The sequence below is a fragment of the Strigops habroptila genome, chromosome 6, assembly GCF_004027225.2.
Source record: "Strigops habroptila isolate Jane chromosome 6, bStrHab1.2.pri, whole genome shotgun sequence".
NCBI classification, from domain to species: Eukaryota; Metazoa; Chordata; class Aves; order Psittaciformes; family Psittacidae; genus Strigops; species Strigops habroptila.
Window position 1 is genome coordinate 8,223,304 of NC_044282.2, and position 19,514 is coordinate 8,242,817.

The window sequence follows — 19,514 nt, forward strand, 5'->3', positions numbered from 1 at the left end:
ACTGAAACCAAAAAATAAAGTATATAGATCCCTTATGGTGCAATTAGAAAAAAAAAGCTCACTTACAGGGAATTTTCAATCGAAATTAGATATAAAAGAGTAAACATAGTTAGTACATATTCAGTTGGCCTTTGTTGATAGAAATCTGCAGATGTCTCTGTAGTTAGTAAAAGACATTTAGGGATAGCTATAAAAGCACCTACAGTGCGATAAATAAAAACAGCGGGATTAAGAAGCACTGTTTCTGCTGCTTATTTCCAGTAGGTTCAATTATTAGTTTACGGTACCCTTTCCCCATCCTGACCCCCAAAAGGTCTCTTTTTTTTTTTTTTTTTTTTTTTTATCTGTTAACTATTATAAACTGTTTATTTCTTGACCACTGTGGAGTCTCAAAAGTAAAGCACTTCTCAGACAGCTGGCAGTTTTCTACTTGGTCGCTCTGGAGCTGTGGAGCAACAGAGCCTTATTCCCTGACATGAAAACAAAACAAAACCAAACAGAAGAAAACCACTGACTTAGAAATTGTTCAGAATTAACAGCAGCATGTTACTTCAGAAAGCTTGCACGGAGTTTCTCTGATGTGCAACGCAGTTGGGTTAAGGCAAGTATGAACTGTACAGCCTTCAGGGCAAACAATGCGCTGTCTATTGACTTCTGCTGCAAGGTCATCCTGGTATTTTTAGTGTCGTGTTGACTAAGGAGACTCGACATGGCCAGGAGTGCAGAGGGGGCTCCAAAAGCAACAAGTGGGCTAGGTTCATGTCTCAATCCAGATGGGCCACACTGGTGGTAGCCAGGGTAGGGAAGACCCAGAAGATGGCACCAATGCCTCTGCTCTGCCCCTGTGGTGCTGGGAGGGAGGAGGTCCAAGACTGGGGTCTGGGGCATCATCCTTAGTACCTATTAGAAAGAAGGGATGAAGGTGTCTGGTGTCTCACTGTTCAATCAGCTTTTCTATATATATTTTTTTTTTCCACAAAAACTGGGTAATTTTTTGCTCTTTGAGAACCAGGAGGCCATCCTGAAACAGTTTCTTTATCAGGTCCTCTAGCCCATGTTGAGTAGTCCTCATGTTTACTTTGACCTAGAGGAAAGACAGAAAAAGAAAGATAATCATCCATCTTATACCTGTCTGATGACTGCCCTGCTGCTCTTGTGCCCTTTTGCAAGCAAGTATAAGCCACCAACCAGTAGCAGTTCAGCTACACATGGAATGAAGAGGACAGAATGACAAAGTGTTTGCTCAGGTGATTGCTTGTCTCTCTCTGGAACATTGTCAGAAAAGTCAGCACAGGTTTTCTAAACTGTTCTAGGCAGTAGTGATATTTAATTATAGTCAGAACTATATATCCATGGGTCAGCTGGAAGATGACCTGACCTATAATAATCCATTAGAAATGTACCTGTTTTTGTAAAAGCAAGAAGTGATGCAGTATGAGGACAAAAGGACTGAATCACAGGTGTCAGGGAAAACCACCTGAGGCTCACTTGTAAGGCAGAGTGCATGTGCAGGTGCCACAGCCCCATATACCCGTTTTGGTGGAGTCCCAAACCTGTGTTTTGTAACACCAGCTTGCAGTCTAAACCAAACAAGATGTTGTTGGTTGCTAGGCAAGGCTTAGCTGGTAGTTTATTTAAATTAAATTTTGCCCATACTGTCTGAATCCCACAGACATGAGGAGGTAATAATGCAGCAGATTTGTACTGCATGAACTTGCTGAGTATCACAGTGGTTATACTTTAGGTGCTGGTTTTTTGTGTCTTGCATATGTTTCATTTATGCTTCAAGTGAATGGTAAAGTAGGTAGTACCTTCAGGCTTGGTACTTTAAAAGCTCTACAGAGGGATCTGGACAGGCTGGATCTGTAGGCCAATGGTATGAGGTTTAACAAGGTTCAGTGCCAGGTCCCGCACTTGGGTCACAGGCTTGGGGAAGAGCGGATGGAAAGCTGCTTGGCAGAAAAGGACCTGGGTGTGTTGGTCAGCAGCCAGATGAACGTGACCCAGCTTGTGTCCAGGCAGCCAAGAAGGCCAGCAGCATCCTGGCCTGCATCAGAAATAGTGTGGCGGCAGGGCCAGGGCAGTGATCATCCCCCTGTACTGGGCTCTGGTGAGGCTGCACCTTGAATCCTGTGTTCGGTTCTGGGCCCTTCACTGCAAGAAAGACGTTGAGGTGCTGGAGCGGGTCCAGAGAAGGGCAACAAAGCTGGGGAAGGGTCTGGAGCACAAGTCTTATGAGGAATGGTTGAGGGAACTGGGGGGAGAAGACAAGGCTCAGGGGGGAGCTTATCACTCTCTCCAACTACTGAAAGGAGGCTGTAGCGAGGAGGTGACTGGTCTTTTCTCCCAAGTAACAAGAGACAGGACAAGAGGAAATGGTCTCACGTTGTGCCAGGGGAGGTTTAGATTGAATATTAGAAAAAAATTCTTCACAGAGAGGGTGATCAGGCATTGGAACAGGCTTCCCAGGGAAGTGGTGGAATCACTGTCCCTGGAAGCGTTCAAAACTATGTAGATGAAGCCCTCAGTGATACGGTTTAGTGGTAGACTTGGCAGTCCTGGTGTAATGGCTGGACTTGATGATCTTAAAGGTCTTTTCCAACCTAGCTGATTCCATGATTCTATGACTCAGTATGTGCAATTATCTAGACAAATACCCACAATCTTAGACTAGGAGACCACGACCAGTATAATGCACAGAAAAGATGGGACCAAGCACTAAGGCAAATACATTAACCCCTCCTAAACCCCTCTATCCCTGAGTTCTTGACCTGAAATGACTCTCACATTTGGTGAAAAGTAGGATCTCATTAGCCAGAAACTATTGTTAAGTGCCTTTTAGTGAAAAGCAATGCCTACCAATAATGTGTAGCAGAATACACATAAGTGGGCATATATATATTTACACATACACATATATAAAGGGGTCTGTGTGCATGTAGGTGTGTGCGTTTCCATGCATATGTAGTATATGTGTGTATATATACATATATATATATAAAATGTAAACATTCACAGACTTCACTGTATATAAGGAAAGCAAGATTCACTTCAGGGATGAACTGCTTTTGAGCAATTTCTCCAATACATTAGGCATCAGCATCAGACATGCATGCTTTTTTTTTTTTTTCCCTTCATTTCTTCTTTTCTTGGCCAAACAAATTTACTGTGAAAAACATAAAGAAAAATCTTTCTCCCCTCCCTCCTTCCTACTGTTTTTAGAACAGTGATCATGCAGTGCAGTCTTGTTCCACAACTATAACTGTGTTTTTTCATGTGCAGCAGAACCAGTGCTATGGAGTGCTTAGTCACCTTCCTCAGTCACCTTCCAAGAGCAGAATTTTCTCTTGACAATTGATTTCCACCATCTTATTGTGTTCTTGTCCTGTGGTCTGGAAATGAGCACTGACATCTCTCACACAGAATACCAGGAAGCTGCTTTTTAGTACATCAGCTGTGGCCACGCTGCAAGGAGGTACACGAGCACCAGTTCTGTCCCATTCTGTTTAAAAAGCGTATTCGTTTTGAAGGGATTGTCTAGGCTTCTTGGCTTGTACAGCATAGAGCACGCTGTTAGCACTTAAATAGTAAGAAAAAGCCATTTGTAACATAAATGTCATTATAAGAATTCTTCCCCAAAACACCACTGTTTTATTTAAAACATAATTTTAAATTGAATATAGTTTTCTCTTTAAAGTAACCTGATTTAAATTAAATGTGAAATTGAGAGAGATAATGTAGAGAGTTGTGATTGGAATTCAAAGCCTAAAATACAGAGAAAAGAAATAAAGTGAGTCTGAATCTAATAATTTTAAACTTTTTAAGGAAACAGTAACCAGAGATAGTCACGTCAATTCACTATCTACAGATAATGCTTCTTTTTCATAAATAAAGATTTTTTTTTCCTTAGGTATCCTGTTCATTTATGGTAGTTTTGCATAACTCATAAAATTCCACTAAAATATACTGCATGCATTTAAATGGAATTGGAATGTTCTTATAAGTAGAGCTTGACTGATATCACAAATAAAAAGTAATAATTCATTAGATAAAAAGTACTGACACAGTAGAAATGTAAACATGAGGAGCCTGAGTAAATCAATATAATTATTTAATTGCACATGTAAGTTTGTGTAGGTTCAGTATAACCTCCAAATTAACAAAATGAAGTGCTAACTAGCACACAGGAGGAAACTGGTTAAAAAACAGTGTCTTAATAGTTAGCAATTACTAAACCCAGCATTCCTCTAGGATAATAATTTAACTGTGCATGTATAAACCAGTTAAAATTGGTTTAAATCACTTGGATGTAAATTTGTCTGTCTTGAATTGAAATAAAAGTTTGTGTTGATGGAATTCTGTCATTGCAATCCACTAAATCAATTCACATCAGCAAGCAGTATGTGGGTGATGACTGAGACCTACCATACAACTCTGTATGTCTTCAATTTGTAATATTTCTATATATGAATCAATCTGGTAGATGGTTCTGGGGGGGTTCTTCGTGCTTATTACTGAAATACAAGTTGAAATCTGCATTTTGACAGAATTTGTACAACCATTAGAAGCTGATATTGTTTTGGTAAGCTTTTCAAAGCTGAGACTATATGTTCTTCTTCACTTTGTAGCATGCCTAGCTCGCCTATAGGTACTACAACAACACAGACAATGGTAACAGCTATTATTGTTCCTTTGGATATAGTTAGTAACCAAATGATTTAAAGGCAACTACCTCCTATTTCTCTCACAAACACAGAGCTCCACAAGTTGCATTCAGTGTAAGCCTGAATAGTTCTTTGGTGAACAAGATCTCTAGGGAACCAAACCCTTCCTCCCAGCAACTAAAGCTTTTAAACATCAAGTATGGCCTGCTGTTATCGCATAAGTGTGTTTTGATTTCCAGTATGTAATATTGCTGTAAATAGTGCTACAAGCAGATCAAACCATGGCTTGATTAATTCGAATTTGTCACTCCACTACCTAATGGTCTGCCTGCATTACAGAGCAACTGCAGTGTGAATACATATGCATGTGTTCCTGTTGCGCCTCAGCTGTAAATAACAGAAAGGTACCACTAAATGCTGTAAAAGCCTCCTAAAGACAGACTGTAGCAATTCTAGAGAACCTTGTCAAATACTATACAGTCAGAAGGAAACATGAAGTGCCTTTGTTTGACTTGGCTGAGACACAGCGATACTTTTGTGGGTTGATTGGCCAAAACGTCAGCTCACATACTGATTTCTGTCTCTCAGTTAAGACAGTGAAATCACCTATACTCCCATGAGAACGCAGCACTGAAATAAGGCAGCACACAGTTTACATGGATTAATCATGTATCTCTTTGTGTCAGCTACAAGCCTTATAATATTGCCTTTTTCTTTTTTTTTTCCACAGGTCTAGCTTTCTTTCCCGCCAGTATGAAGACAGTCAGTAAATGCAATCTGCTGTTCTGGAAGGAACACTGAGATCATAAAGAGAATGGAATAATATCTCAGCTAGAGGGCTCCATATATTGATGACAAGGTATGTTATACTGAGAAAGAAATAGGATTAGAATTGTTCTAAGTACCTATGAGCCACACATAATACTAGGAAGGAAATAACATTTTCTAAATGCACAACACTGTGCCAAAAGTGCAGGTGAAAAATCTTTACTTGAGCACAGATAGATGGGAAGCTGAAGTAAAGATGGCATTGGAGATAGGCACTATTGTAATTTGAGATTATTAGAAAGCTCCTAGCAAAGCTCTCAAAATGCCCAATCCTAAACAGTACCACAGAATTGATTGTACCGCTGATAAAAGAGTAAATTTTTGCATTTCCATGCAAAAATCCACTAATCCATTAGCAGACTTGCTTCCACTAGTCAGAAGACACATTTGAGAATGAATGGAAGTGTATGTTGAGACGGATACTTTTTGCCTGTATTTAGTTCTTTTCCTTGAAAGAGATGTTAAACAAAGAAACAAAGGAAACAAAGTAAATGTTGCCCCTTTCTGAGCTGTTCTGTGCTGTGCTTTTAGCATGTAGGCCAGTGATGGTAAGTAAAGAACATTTCAAAAGGCTGCGGCAGAAAGGTAAGATTTATCTGGGCAGTCAGGACTGTTCTGAATTGCACTTGGCATCAGTACAAGAAATATCTGGAGATTATTATTCCTGGACTGGTCTATTGTTGGGTGTTAGCTCTAGTGTGAATGTACTCCAGTTGTGTGTACGTGCTGAGATTTGATTACCCATTTAATTCCCAAATATATCAAGCTGCACTCTAGGCAGTGGATGGAGTTGTCACTCACTGGTTAAGTAAAATACTATTTTCTATTTTAACTGATTTTAAAAGCCAGATGTTGTTACATTTGTGGCTTTTTTTTTTTTTTTTTTTCTTTTTTTAATGTGTAGACTGAAAATGAGGTACAGAGGTGCCTCAGTGAACAGATGCACTGGTAAGACAAATGCTAAATACATCCACTAAATTAGCAAGTTGCTGAAATTTTGATAAATCTTAATAAAACCCACTTTTTTGCACCCAAGTTTTGTCAGATCTGACCTTTTTTTACTACAACAAACTCCTATTACCTCTGAGTGGAACCTGCTTGAATAAAAATGGGGGAAATCAGGTGAGAGCTAGGTGTTATTTAAACAACTGTGGCACATTATATCCTGCCCTAAGAAATCATTATAATTCAACAGAAGTGTAATGTTGGTTCTTAAGTGTAGCTTGAATTCAGTCTATCAAAAAGGCTTCTGCCTATTCTGAATTTTTAAGTCACGTCATCTTTCAGCTTAATGATCCTTTAATATCAGCCTGCCACTCTGCAGAATATCTCAGAAGTTAAGTACTTACATATACATGGGCTGTAGCTGTAAATGAGATGTCTTCTGTGGACCTTGATAGCCGTAAGAGTCAAATCCACCTATGAAATCAACTGAAAGGGGGAAGATTGCTTTCATTAGAAACATCTTTTCAGAAGTGATAGGCACTATGATTCAAGAACCACCCAGCACACAAATTATTTTTTGACAGGCCCTTTAATAATCTGTTAAAATTAGACCAGCTAATTGTGGAGATGCAGAACAAGGGTAAAAAAGGTAGAGAAAGGCAAAGTCACTTTTTAAATTTTAAAATCAAATTAATTTTAAAATCACAGAAAGACAATGAGGTATTTATAACAGCCCTCTGTCTATCAGAAATATCCACACATCCCTCTTTTTTCAAGTAGAACACCTCTCTGGAGTACAAACCAACATGCTATTCAGATATTACAAATGCTGAAACCCATTTATTTACTGGCATGAATGCATTGCTTCTGACTGTGATTACTCTATCTGGCTTGCTGTCGTACTGTGGTTCAGTGATGTAGAGGAGAGAGCATATTGATCCGACTCTGTCTGAGAGACAGAAGTTTCTCTGATTCCCTGCTTTGACGTTTGGGTTGAAATGCATGAACAGAGGGTTGGAACAATTTATCCGAGCTTCAGAGATGAGGCTTCACAGATCTGAGGAAACCAGGATTTCTCTCAAGGTGCTGGAGGTCTGCAGGAAGGTTGTAGGGTGGGAGTTATTTATTAATTCACACCATTGCCAGTTCCCCATGGTCTTCTCATGTTTATTTTAAACAATTTCCACGGCCATTCAATCTCGTCTGAGCCTGAGACCCCTGTTTCTCTGCTATAACACTTTCTTTACACAGGTAAAAGTGCGCCCTTTGCCTCCTTTGCATCGGGAGACCCAACTATTGGCTTTTAGGGGTTATTTGTGGGTAGTTCTCATCCCTGAAATATTGTCTTTTACATAGCAGATGTGAATTTGACTTTACTTTGATAGAAAAGGGCCAAAGAGTTCAGGTATGGAAGTGCATTTTCCACAGGACTGGGCACTGCTACTGACAAACTGGCTCTGTGTACATTAAAAGCAAAACAAGCAGAAAAGGTTCTTTGACAGAGGATAGCTTCTTATGGACCTAAAATGCAATAACATTCACATAAAAATAATGAAATGTAAATTTATCACTATTGGTTTGAGAACTTTCACAGTGGTTGGATTCCTTAAAACTTGCATTTATGAGGTTATTTTATCCTAAGGTGCCCCTCAATATGTGTCATGCTTAACCACACTTATCGCACAGTTATAGGCATTCCAGATATGTTACAAAATCAAATTGTTGTACCCCTCTGTCCAACATATATTTTGCAAGCAAAGAGCTACCAAAACAGTAGACTGGACTGGTACAATATGTCTGCATTGCAATCACAGACATGCCGAACCTGTCATCCACCTTCTTCCCTGGCAAGAATGGCCCCTGCAGAAATAATTTTGCCCATTCTGTGCTCTGTGGTAGCATTACATATACTCCTATCCCAGAATGATGTGTTACTAAATTAATTCCTGACATCTCTAATGAAGGAGGTTCTATAGTTTCTCTGTGGTGCCTTTCCCTGAGTCTAACTTCCTAATGTCTAATTTAAATGTAATTTCCTGCAAATTAACTACTTTCTACATTTTGGCCTTTTGTCCCAATGGATATAAAGACAAATGAAGGGGTTTTTTTACAACTACTTTTAAGCATTTTCAAAAAGTATTTTCATGCTATCCATCTTTTCCAGATTTAAGCATACCTAGTTCTTTTAAAGTTTTCTCACAGTGCATGTTTTCAAGCCTCTGCGTTTCCAAGCCTGGTGACCCTTCTTCAGTCTGCTTGTTTTTCTTACAGTGGGGTGCAAAAATCAGGACTGACTGGAACAACTGCCATGTAGGTCTTCTGTACATTACCTGAACTAACATGATGGGTTTTCTGCCTTCTATTTTTTTATTTTTTTGTTTGATTTCTCCTTTTCAACAGCATCATACAAATGCCTAATAACCAGATCTTTATTTTTATGTTTTGACACTAACTGCAGTCTAGCCAAGTAGTCCATATTTTATCTGAAGACACTTGATTGATTCTTCTCCACAGGAGTTCTTTTGCACTTGTCTGTACTGAATTTCATCTTCTTGACTTCAAGCCACTTCTCAAGATCATTTTGACTTCTAATCCTATCTTCACAAGTGCTCATATCCTTCCCAGTCTCATTTCATCTGAAATTTTTACAAATATTCTCTCCTTAATCATCCTTGCTGTTAACAAATATAACGAAGAGAATTCTTTCTCTAGCCAAGGTCCTAGCGGGATCCCATCTGAAATGTCATCCTGACTGGTTGATAACTAAATTTCAAATAGAGTTTTAAACAATTCTACACACAACCTATGATGACTGCATCTGGACAGTATTTCCTTGGCTTGCTCCCAAACCTTTCATAGGGTTAAAATCTTGCTAAAATCAAGATAAATGCAATTTCTTGGTACCTACTTATTGTTTGTAACCATCAGAATAACTTTATTACAATGCGATTATGTCTTTGGAAGCATTCTAAGTTTACAGGCATGGAACAAAGAATTCACTATAGGAATATTGTCGATTGAAGAGCTAGACTGGGAGGAAACAAACCCATTTTATTCAAATACAAAGACTCCAGCAAAGAGAATAGGCATTTTTGCTGTAGCTAAGGTTTGTTGTTCTCTTGACCAGTTTTCTGTTTTTTTGTCATCCTTGACCTCTAACACTACATGTCAGAAAACACCTGTTTTGGACTGAGTGTCTCACTGGTGTCAACCATGTCACCTTATGGATGTTGCTCATATGCATTCGTCCAGCTTTGCATTTCTTGTGCACTTCCCAAGACCCTTCAAGCAACCGCTAAACCATTATTAGAAGGCTGCAGGCATGGATACTCTGTTTTGTAGTCACAGGACAAAAGGTCTTAAGGGTGATTTTAGGGTTGTTTTCAGAAAGCTAAACCAGCGTGTTAAGAGAAAGATTTCTTTGCGTAAAATGAGTTTGTGTGGGCATGAAAGATGCATGCCGAATATCTCTGCATGAATTGTTTCTTTGCCCTGTTGCACAGAGTAAACACAGACTGTTAACAAGTCAGATTGTCAAGTGCAAACAAGGCAAGTTTGTAGAGACATTTCTGTGTTCAGCTGACTGTGGAACTTCCCATGTGTGTAACCAAATGATGTTAGGGCAGAAAGTACTACTGTGACCTTGTTGCAGGCATACAATGGCTTCTTACACGCAACAACAAACTTTGCAAGGTAGGTAAAGGTAGGTAATAGAAAGTGAACTCCAATACAAAAGGATTTCAGTAATTTCTTTGCAGCAAGGTTTCTTGATGGTGGCAGTTTCTCATCACTAGAAAGCCTGCAGTGTCCAGACTGTGCTAAAAGCTCCCTGTGGACTCTGAGCTATTTTCTCTAAGCATGCAAAATGCTGCCCTTTCTGCAGGCATTTTATCGCTGTGCCTGAAAGGTCACTAAAAGTGTCGTACGACTGATACATTGCTGGCAGCAGTAACATGAGATGAATAAAACAAGGCTCATTAGCTGAATCACTGCAGAGGCTTCCATCCTTAACCTCATCCATCAAACACATTTTTGACTATTCTATTTTACATTCATCTTACATGTCACTGTTATCAGAAGTGGCTCTTTTGTCATGTTTTGCTTTAGTAAAAGCACATGTGCAAGTAGAAATAAACACAGAATCTCACTCCTTTTGTGGTGAGTTGACCCTGGTTGGATGCTAGGTGCCCACTCTGTCACTCCCCTCCTCAGCTGGACAGGGGAGAGAGAATATAACAAAAAGTTCGTGGGTCAAGATAAGGACAGCAGCTCGGCCTTGACCAGTGGTGCATCTGTCTTGGAGCCAGCTGGCTTTGGCTCTACTGGACGCAGGGGAAGCTTCTTCTTACAGAAGCCACTCCTGTAGCCCATCCCTGATACCAAAACCTGGCCACGCAAACCAAATAAACCTTTGAAATATTAGGTGCTGAGATGTTTCTTTTCCTAGCTGGACTTGAATATGATACTAGCAGTACTATTTACCTGTAAAATGTATTACAGAAATTTAGCTGGAGTATTTTCTTCCTTTGCTGGTGTTAAGGGGCTTGTCAGGCATATGACTGTGGTTACAACTGTGACACAGACTGGAGATACCGGTCAAAAACAGAGACATATTTTCTATTACTAAGCACCCACAGTGATGTGAAGTTTCAGCCTCTGCTCACAGTCACAGTCCTTTCTGTATCTGGTGTATCTCAGGACAGATTAAGTAGCATAAATGGGTTTATCATTTTTCATTTCTGGAAGATTGTGGTGTATAGAGGGACCATTAAACTGGGATGCACAAAAAAGACCTCATTAGCATATGGGAGAAGGGACTTTCTAGAAAATGGGCAGTGAGGAACACTGAAGCTGATGAAATCAACAGATGGACACAGAGAAAGGAAACTGTGGAATAAAAGCAGTAACATCTTCTTGTAGAAAGCAAAAGGAAAGATATTGAATAGAAACCAAAAGACTATACACTATTCTACTTAGAGAAATTTTCCTCTGTAAGATACAAAAACGGAAGCACAAGGATTCAGATCCTCAGCTAATATATATGTTTATAGCTTCAGTGACTTCTTTAAAGCAATGATAATCGACATTAGCTTAGGATCTGACCCAGGGGGTGATTTAGGGCATATGTGTATAGAAATGTGACTGACACTGTGTCTTTCCTTGCGTTTTAGTAGACATGCAAGATATGTAAGTAGACAGTCTAGATATGAAAGCATACAGAGCTTAAGAATGGGGAGGGGGATGAGTGGCTTTATCTGTAAAGGAAAAGAAAGAGAACAGTTGGGAAATAGCCATGTACTTGGCCAACCTGTGACCTGCAGCATGGATGACTTCTTGACTTCTTTCAGACCCTCTCCTTACTTTGCTTCTTTGCTTCTATTGTTTGTTTTGCTGATTAGCTTATCCCTATGCCAGATGCATGAGGCCCTGGCTCTCACAACGGTGAATCTACTGCCAGCACTCAACCCGGCCTTCATCATCACATCTGCTTCCTACCTGAGGCTTCTCCTTTAAAAGTGAAAATGTCTTTTGTAGTAATTGCTACCAAATTTCTCATTTCTTATTTGGTAATTCCTTATTTGATAGTAAAGAGGATGACTTTTCTCACTGATTCCTCTCTCCTCCCTTATTTTGTCCATCTGCTGGATGAAGTAGATTGGCTCCTCCAGCTTTATTAGTTCCATCCCAGACACCCCCATCACCTCCTCATCCACTTCTCCCATCTCCAGCTGTTTCTCTGCACTCCATCTCTTCCATTTCTTCTATGAGCAAACTGATAATACAGTCCTCCTTTCTTCAGTCTGCCAGCCTTTTTCACTCCTTTTGCCATTCATTTCCCCTTCTCTCTTACTACAGTTACAAGAATTTTGTTCCATAAAACTTCTGCTTGTCCCAGTGACAGACTCTTTCTCTTGATCTCTTTTTTGCAGTTCCCTCCCAATACAAATACATATAAATTCCTTTAATAAAAAAATCATCCCCACCCTTATCCCTTCTTGTCCCATTCCCTCTCTCTCTCTCCCCTGATGGTTCCAAACACTTTCAGGAGCTACTTTCCTCCATCTCTATAGAAGATTTTCTCCCATCATGTGTTCTGTCCCTTGCATGCAGCTGGAACTGCAGCCAGATTACCTCTTCCTGTCCAAACTGGGGTATTGGTAACCCAGTGCACACAGTCCTCTCCGTGGTCATCCAACCACCTTTCACCTAGCCGCTGCTCTCTTTTTCCTGAAACCTTTGCCTCGCTGGCCTCTGCTGTCTCCTCTGCAGGTGCTCACCTTCCTCCTCACATCATTCATCACCTTTCTTGATGGTTCTCCCTCCAGGATGCTGCCAGAGTCCCATGAACCATAACATCTGCCTTTAATTTTTCTCCACCTCCTGTAAACTGGGTAATTGTACTCACAAATGCAAGTCCTGCCATCGGCGGCTCTCTGAGGTGTCACAGATTACCTGGCTTGTGCTCACTCTGCTCCTTCTATACAAATTGAAATCTCAGCTTTTCTCTGTGATATTTACCTGTGGATAATTAAACATCAGTTCCAGGTCAGCATGGCTAAAACTAGAACCTTAGCCACTCCACCTTAACCTTCTTTGCTGCCTCTCATGGTGAATGATGGCACTTGTATCCTCAAGTCTGCCTGTCACTCAAGAGCATAAGTTAGATGTCAACTTTGGTTTGGGCTGTGCACATTTTAATTTCCAAAGATTATTTTTGCATATTGAAGAAGACGACTTTTCTACCTCTTGACACAGCTATAACATTTACCCAGGGCTCTCAGTGTCAAACACCATAATTGCTTCCACCCCCTTTTTTTTTTTTAACTCACCAAATGCGGAATTAAGGAGACAAAAGCTGCAGGATTCATCTTTTTGGCGAGGTTACTCTTACTGAATCCTGCTGCTGATTTAACCTTCTATATCACATCTTTCTACATTTAAAGCCTTTTGTAGACACTCCACATCAATCTCTCCTTCTTCCATTTCTAAAAGCTAAATTCTGACCCCGTGCTGCCAGCTTGACCTCCATACTTATAAAATTTCCAAACATTTTCTCCCGTTGTGATATTGTATTCACAAATAGTTCTCATTATTTTCCCTAAACTTTTCTTTGTTCTGTTGGCAGTAATTAGGTTGCCAATGCCCTTATACTCCTGTCTACCACAGTGAATAATATTTGCTCATAGTTTCTTTATGCTCACTTTCTGCCTGTACACACCAATTACCAATTGCCTGTTGTCTAACACTTAGATTGCAATGCCCAAGAAACGGGCCTGGTGTTCATGTTTGTACAGTGCTTGGCATCGCAGTAGTCCTTAAATACATTCATGAATCTAAAGCACTAAAAGAATATTAAAAATTTACAATTACAGTGATAAAGATGGTACTGTTTAAAAAGTGCTAATGACCAGGGAAGCGTATGTGCATGTGCATATGGATGCTTCTTGATGTCATGACTGAACATATTTCCCATGTGGTATAGCACAGAGAGAACACATGGTGTACATGGGCTCCATCTGACATGTGAGGTCTGAAATTTTTGTACACGGGCTCTGGCCCCCGAACTCAGGCCTCAGAAGTGGTGTGATTAAACTTCACCAACACAGCAAGGCACTCCACTGCTTGCGTAGCTGGGAGACAGAAGAAATGGCAAACAAACTAATGGCAAACACCTAATAACAGCACGGGAGGCACTGTTGGTGCGGAAGTGAGTATGTAAGACAAGACAGAGCTGTGCACAAATGCTGATAGCTAAACACTGGCCAAACTGAGAAAAAAATGGAGGGGAATAAAATAAGGCTTGGTTTTAATAACTTTGGAAATGACGTGGGAAAAAAACATAAAAGAACATATGCGGACACCCTTGGTCCTGCAGCTTTGCCAGAATGCTACTACCCACCTCCCTGTTTGGTGAAGGCACTTCCAAACACTTTACTGCTGTTGCTTTTTTATGCTGTGAGCTTGGCCTGGTGGCTATGCCACAATATAGCACACAGAAGGAGGTTTGCTTGACTACAATTGTAATAAAGTTTGTTTACAATGATAATCAAATGTTATTGGTCTTTGTGCTGAGTGCACAGTGATTTAGTAAACTTGTAAAGTGTGATAGAGCCAAGCACCTGGAAAGCAGGGGGAAGGATGGCATCTGCCAATATGTGAGGCTGCGCCCTCCCTGTTGCACAGGAGGGCTCAGAAATGGCACAAGGATTTGGACACCCAGTCTGATTCTTGCGGTGCAATGAACTGCATTTCTGCCAAATGGTCAGAAATGGCCTGTAAGTTCTCTGAGCTCACCCATTTCCGAGGTGAACCCAGACCCTCAGATTTTTTAACCATAACCTTATGGCATTTCTGAGCCTATAATGGCCACAGGAGCAGCAAACGGAAATCCCTACACAAAGTTTGGTGGAGGTTCTCAGCTCAGATTCTGCCCCACTGCCACTATTTCCATGCTGTTTACTGTTATGTCAAAATTATTCTGTGATTTTTTGCTTTAGAGGGGCTTTTCCTCCAGCTGCTTCTCCTCCTTTCATGATTTTTGTTGGATAAGGGCCTACAGCCTCTTCTTCTGTCTTTGTTGCTGCTGGTCCCCTGGCTAATTCTTTCATCAGCCCTTCTGAGTGAAGATGTAGGACTGGGGAGGTGTGCAGGTTTGTAAAAACTGATAAACACCACCTGGTGTCACTACCCTTTCAGAGGTACTGACAGGGATACCAGCCTGTTCCTCTAGTTAGACCAAGCAGGGATGCATATATTGCACTCAATTTAAGCCCAGCTTCTGGTTGTATTCCCAGGCAGAGGAGGGGACTGGTCAGTGGCAGAACCTCAGGGCCAGACATGAGGAAGACAATACTCTGCAGCAATGCTTCAGCAAGGCAGGGCTGGCAGACAGCAGGAACCAGGTCAACTAGGGTCATGGCTGAGCAGAAAGGAGCAATGATGAAAGCAACCAGGAGTAACCAAGCAAGGGCTGAGAAGCACAAGCAAGGCTTTAGCAGCTGAAGGAAGAAACAGGGACCAGAGCTAGGGCAGGCAAGAGTAAGAGCCAGAGGCCAGGAGGAAATGGCTAGAGCATAGCCGCAGCAATGGGAAATATGGGATTGAAATAACCGGCACTGCCATTTATATCTGATAAATGCAGCAAGCCACCTGTCAAACTTACAGACTCAGAAATAGGGTTGCTGTCAGGTAGGCTGCCTCTTGACCCCTGCAAGACTTTGCAACGCTTGTCCAAGCTTGTAGTGGGGCTTGTCCAATGCTCAGTAAAGAGTCTGTAAAAGACCTCCACTCAGCTATGAGAATATTAGCAGTCTGAAGAATATATTATTTTTCTAAACTGGACAGACCTGGACACTGCTGAATAATAGCCATTTGCTTTCAAATTTTCATGCTTGAATACTGACCAAAAAAAAACCCAAAACCAAACCAAAATCCCTGTAATATTTTTGATTTACAAATCATTCTAAGAATTGAAGAAAATATGTGGTAGACTGAATTATCATATAAGTTATCAAATGAATCATTAGGAAAAATTGTTCTTAGCCAGATCATTGCCATGGGCAAGCAATAAAGAGAGGAAAAAAATAAAAAGGAGGAAAAAGAAAATGCCTGGGGCACTGGCCTCCGAGGGTGACCACCGCACTAATAAATTAGAAAAAGAGTCATTAGTAGGTCCAACAAAGTGGAGAATTAAGGCCCAAATCTATGAAAGTTAACAATCCAGTGCTAATGAAGACCTATTTGAAAGAAAAGTAACAAAGAAAACTTTAACAGAAGACATGCTGCTAAGAATAATTTAGTACAAAGCTGTGTTCCAGGCTTGTAGGAAACTGCAAGGAGCTCACGTTGACTGTCTCAGTGGGGAAGACACTATGGCTATGGGAAGATGTCCTTTTCAGGGTCGCTGGCAATGGTTAATGAGTCCATTCCACCTGCAGCTCATCACCGATCCTCTCTGAGATGTTGCTGTCCTTCAGTCTGGACTGAGTTTGACTGGCCAGGACTTATGGTGTTCCACCGGCTCCTTTTGGCTCAGCCCCCAAGGAGGCAAGCAGCTGCCCCCAGAGGCTGGGAAACCGGGCTGGGAATGGGGCTGGCAGCCCCGCATGGTCCCTTTCAGGCTGCTCCTCTGCCTGTGCTTGATGGGGTCCAAGATGCCCTCCCTCTGTTGGGGCAAAGGGAGAAACGTTCCCACAGGCACAAGGCTGGAGGGCCTGCCTACAAAGCCTGCCCTCCACATTCAGTGTAAAGTAGCAATAAACGACTGACATTGAAATGAAGTCTTTCATCCGCATCAAAACAAAACATAACAGTCTGCTTGAAACCATTTCCCATGCAATTTTCAGCTTGTGAAGATTGTCGGATTTTGCTAATTTTTCCTGATTTTGAATATGAGTTTTCTTTATTTTTAAATGTTGAAACATTTCCATGGCCAGCAAGACCATGTCCTCTTCAGCTGCAGCAACAACCTAGACATTTCTTCAAATCATCTGCAGCTTTTGTTGTCAGAACCATCACTGGTTACTACCTCATTTCTGTTGCTGGTTTGAGGCAACTGTGTGAGACACTGTTTCATGATCTGGACTTTGTGTTCCTGTCCTGAAACAATTAATTCATGACAAGTAATATTTTCAGAATGTGTTGGTATGAAATATATTTTTCTTCATAAAAGTGATGTTAACTTTTCATTTCCTGTCACATATGCAGATATTTCCAACACTTCTGCAGCATGTCTTTCTTGAAAGATAAAATGTGTGGTGAATAGGTAAAAGAAAAAGCGATGCAAGGTAAGTAAATCTCCCTGGCTGTTAGAATGCATTGATTTTATTAAGCAATATCCCATTGTGATAAGCTGCCGAAATGGAAATGTTACTTCCTTCAAGCTTTACATTATATTATTTAGACATTTTTTAAACTTGAGGTTGACAATCCCCACAGGAGGCAGTGATGGATGCAAGGGGAGTGGCAGCAAAGACAGTGAAGGAGAAGAGAAATTATCATAGATGGAGCCAGCAACACCACCATTTTCCCCTGTGTGTTTTTATTTATATGTTTGCCTCATACCACAACCCTGTCTCCTAGGCATTCCTTGAACATCAACTTCATTAGTTACAAAGGCAGCAATCCATAAACAATTTTCTTTTCATGTCAAGATTGTTCATGTATAAACCCAGCCCTTTTGTTGGAAACATTTGCAATTAATCCCACAAACAAAGAAAATGCTAATCATACAGTCTACCCTAAGCAACCCTTCTGACTCAAGGCCCTGACCACTATCTATTATACACTAAAATGAATTGAAATTCCCACTTTGAGTTTAACCTAATTTTCTAGTGATAATAGGCATGGATTCCCAGAAGCATTCTATGAATCTAGATAGTAACATCCTAATTTCCTTTCCCGGTAAATGTTTTAAATAAGATTTTAGCACCAAAGGAAATTAACCTTTAAATTAATTGTAATTATAAAATGCCATCACTGATTTTGTCTTCAGACTAATTACTTGCTATTATTTAAACAAACTGCACCTCCTTGGAGCTTCAAGTTTGTTTCTCTCTCTGCAGTGCAGTGCCAAATGATCACAGACCAGGCTGTGTAACGTCTGCCAAGCCCTATGACACCTTGGACTGCTCAGGTCCATCTGCATCACAAATGCAGCTGGTTTCACTTGTCATATCTTCACACCATAGGGTTTCCCCCCTGCACTTCAGCCTTGCACTCTGCAGGTCAGATATTTTCAGCCTGTGCTTTTGATCTAATCAAGCACACCTCGTGGGATGCAGAGTGCCTGTGCTCTGCAGCGGTGAGGACGAGACACAGCATCAGCCTTCCTCTTTGCAAAAGGTCCACTCCAAGACAGAACATGACTGGAAATAATGACACAGGAACCAGCCATTGATATGTGCAAAAGGTTGATGCTGTAAGGACATCTCAGGAAATTTCCTAAATGTTCCTTGTGATACTGCAGTTTTCCAAGGCAGCTCTCTTCAGGATGGCAAGCATGAGGCAGTACCAAGGGATTTCAAAGGCTTCTCTCCCTCCATGCTTTCATCAGCATCCTGACAGCCAAAGGAATCCCATTTCCCTCCCTTTAGTTTACTTAGTTCACATAGCAGTCACCACACTAAATGAAACAAGTAAATGGAAAAAGCTTCTAATTTAGCCACAGGCTGTAAATTGGAGAGTGCAGCTAAGCAAAAACAAGCTGTAGCTTCAGCTTTTGTAGCGTGTTCATTCTCAGTCATAAATGACCTGTTCAACAGTTGGAGAACAACTGTTTTAAATATTGGGTTGTATTTGTTTCTATTCTTATTTGCTGCTGTGTTGCCTCCACAGACTGCCCTTGGCATTAACCAAACAAGTCAGACCAGTGATTCACCCTGTTGTGAGGAGGTGTCTACCACAGACAGGGCAAATTGCGCTTTGGAGTTATCTCCCTGCTTCTATTGACTGTGGTGGAAATCTCGATTGTTAGTTTAAACTGCAGGCCTAATTACATGCAGCTGTAGGTGTGTGAGATGAATGCCACCTGCGGCAGCATGGAAAAGGTGAAGATGGAATAGCTGGTGTTTTCCAGAGAAAAACTCTGGATAAGTTACACAACAGTAGGTGCAAAACTAACCAAATGTGTAGCTGAGGTGCTGGAACTTCTCTTGGGAGGCTATTAGATAAAAACTTTCTTGGTTCAAATGTTCAAATGGACACTTACAAGTGTCCACTTACTTATAAAGAAGATAAAAAACATAGCGGGAAAAAAAATACAAGGAGACCACTTCCGGCTAAGGAAGTCCCTGAATGACAAATTACTGTCAGGATTTTCTGGGAACCACAAACTTGCTGTGTTCTTATATGTCTATGTGGCAAATATGGCAGATATGGAAGTAAACACCAGCTGTTCATCATTACTGGATATTGGATATGGGGCTGGATAGACCTGGAACCTCCCATCTTGTGTTACGCAAGCGTAATAGGTAATGCAGCATTGGTAGGGCTGCAGCTTACACTGTGGCTGTGTTGTCACCTTTCAGCTGGGGGGAAGAGACCCGCCAGGCTTCCCAGGATGACAGCTTCCAGAGA

General features: G+C 40.9%; 1 protein-coding gene across 3 annotated transcripts in view; it reads right to left on the bottom strand.

The window, feature by feature from the left end:
• Nucleotides 1–283: 283 nt before the first annotated feature.
• NKAIN2 (sodium/potassium transporting ATPase interacting 2) overlaps nucleotides 284–19,514 on the bottom strand; it is a 538,764-nt gene continuing 519,533 nt past the window's right edge. The window contains exons 6-8 of one of the 3 annotated variants that reach the window (XR_003991789.1): nucleotides 6,842–6,923; nucleotides 3,326–3,579; nucleotides 284–1,084 (exon numbers count right to left, since the gene is read on the bottom strand). Coding sequence is in view for 1 of the 3 variants with exons in the window: in XM_030489215.1 (XP_030345075.1) it covers nucleotides 1,075–1,084; nucleotides 6,842–6,923 (92 nt within the window). In the remaining 2 variants the exon portion in view is untranslated. Of the gene's footprint in view, nucleotides 1,085–3,312; nucleotides 3,580–6,841; nucleotides 6,924–19,514 lie in introns of all 3 variants that reach the window. The other 2 variants (XR_003991790.1, XM_030489215.1) reach the window with 2 other exon arrangements.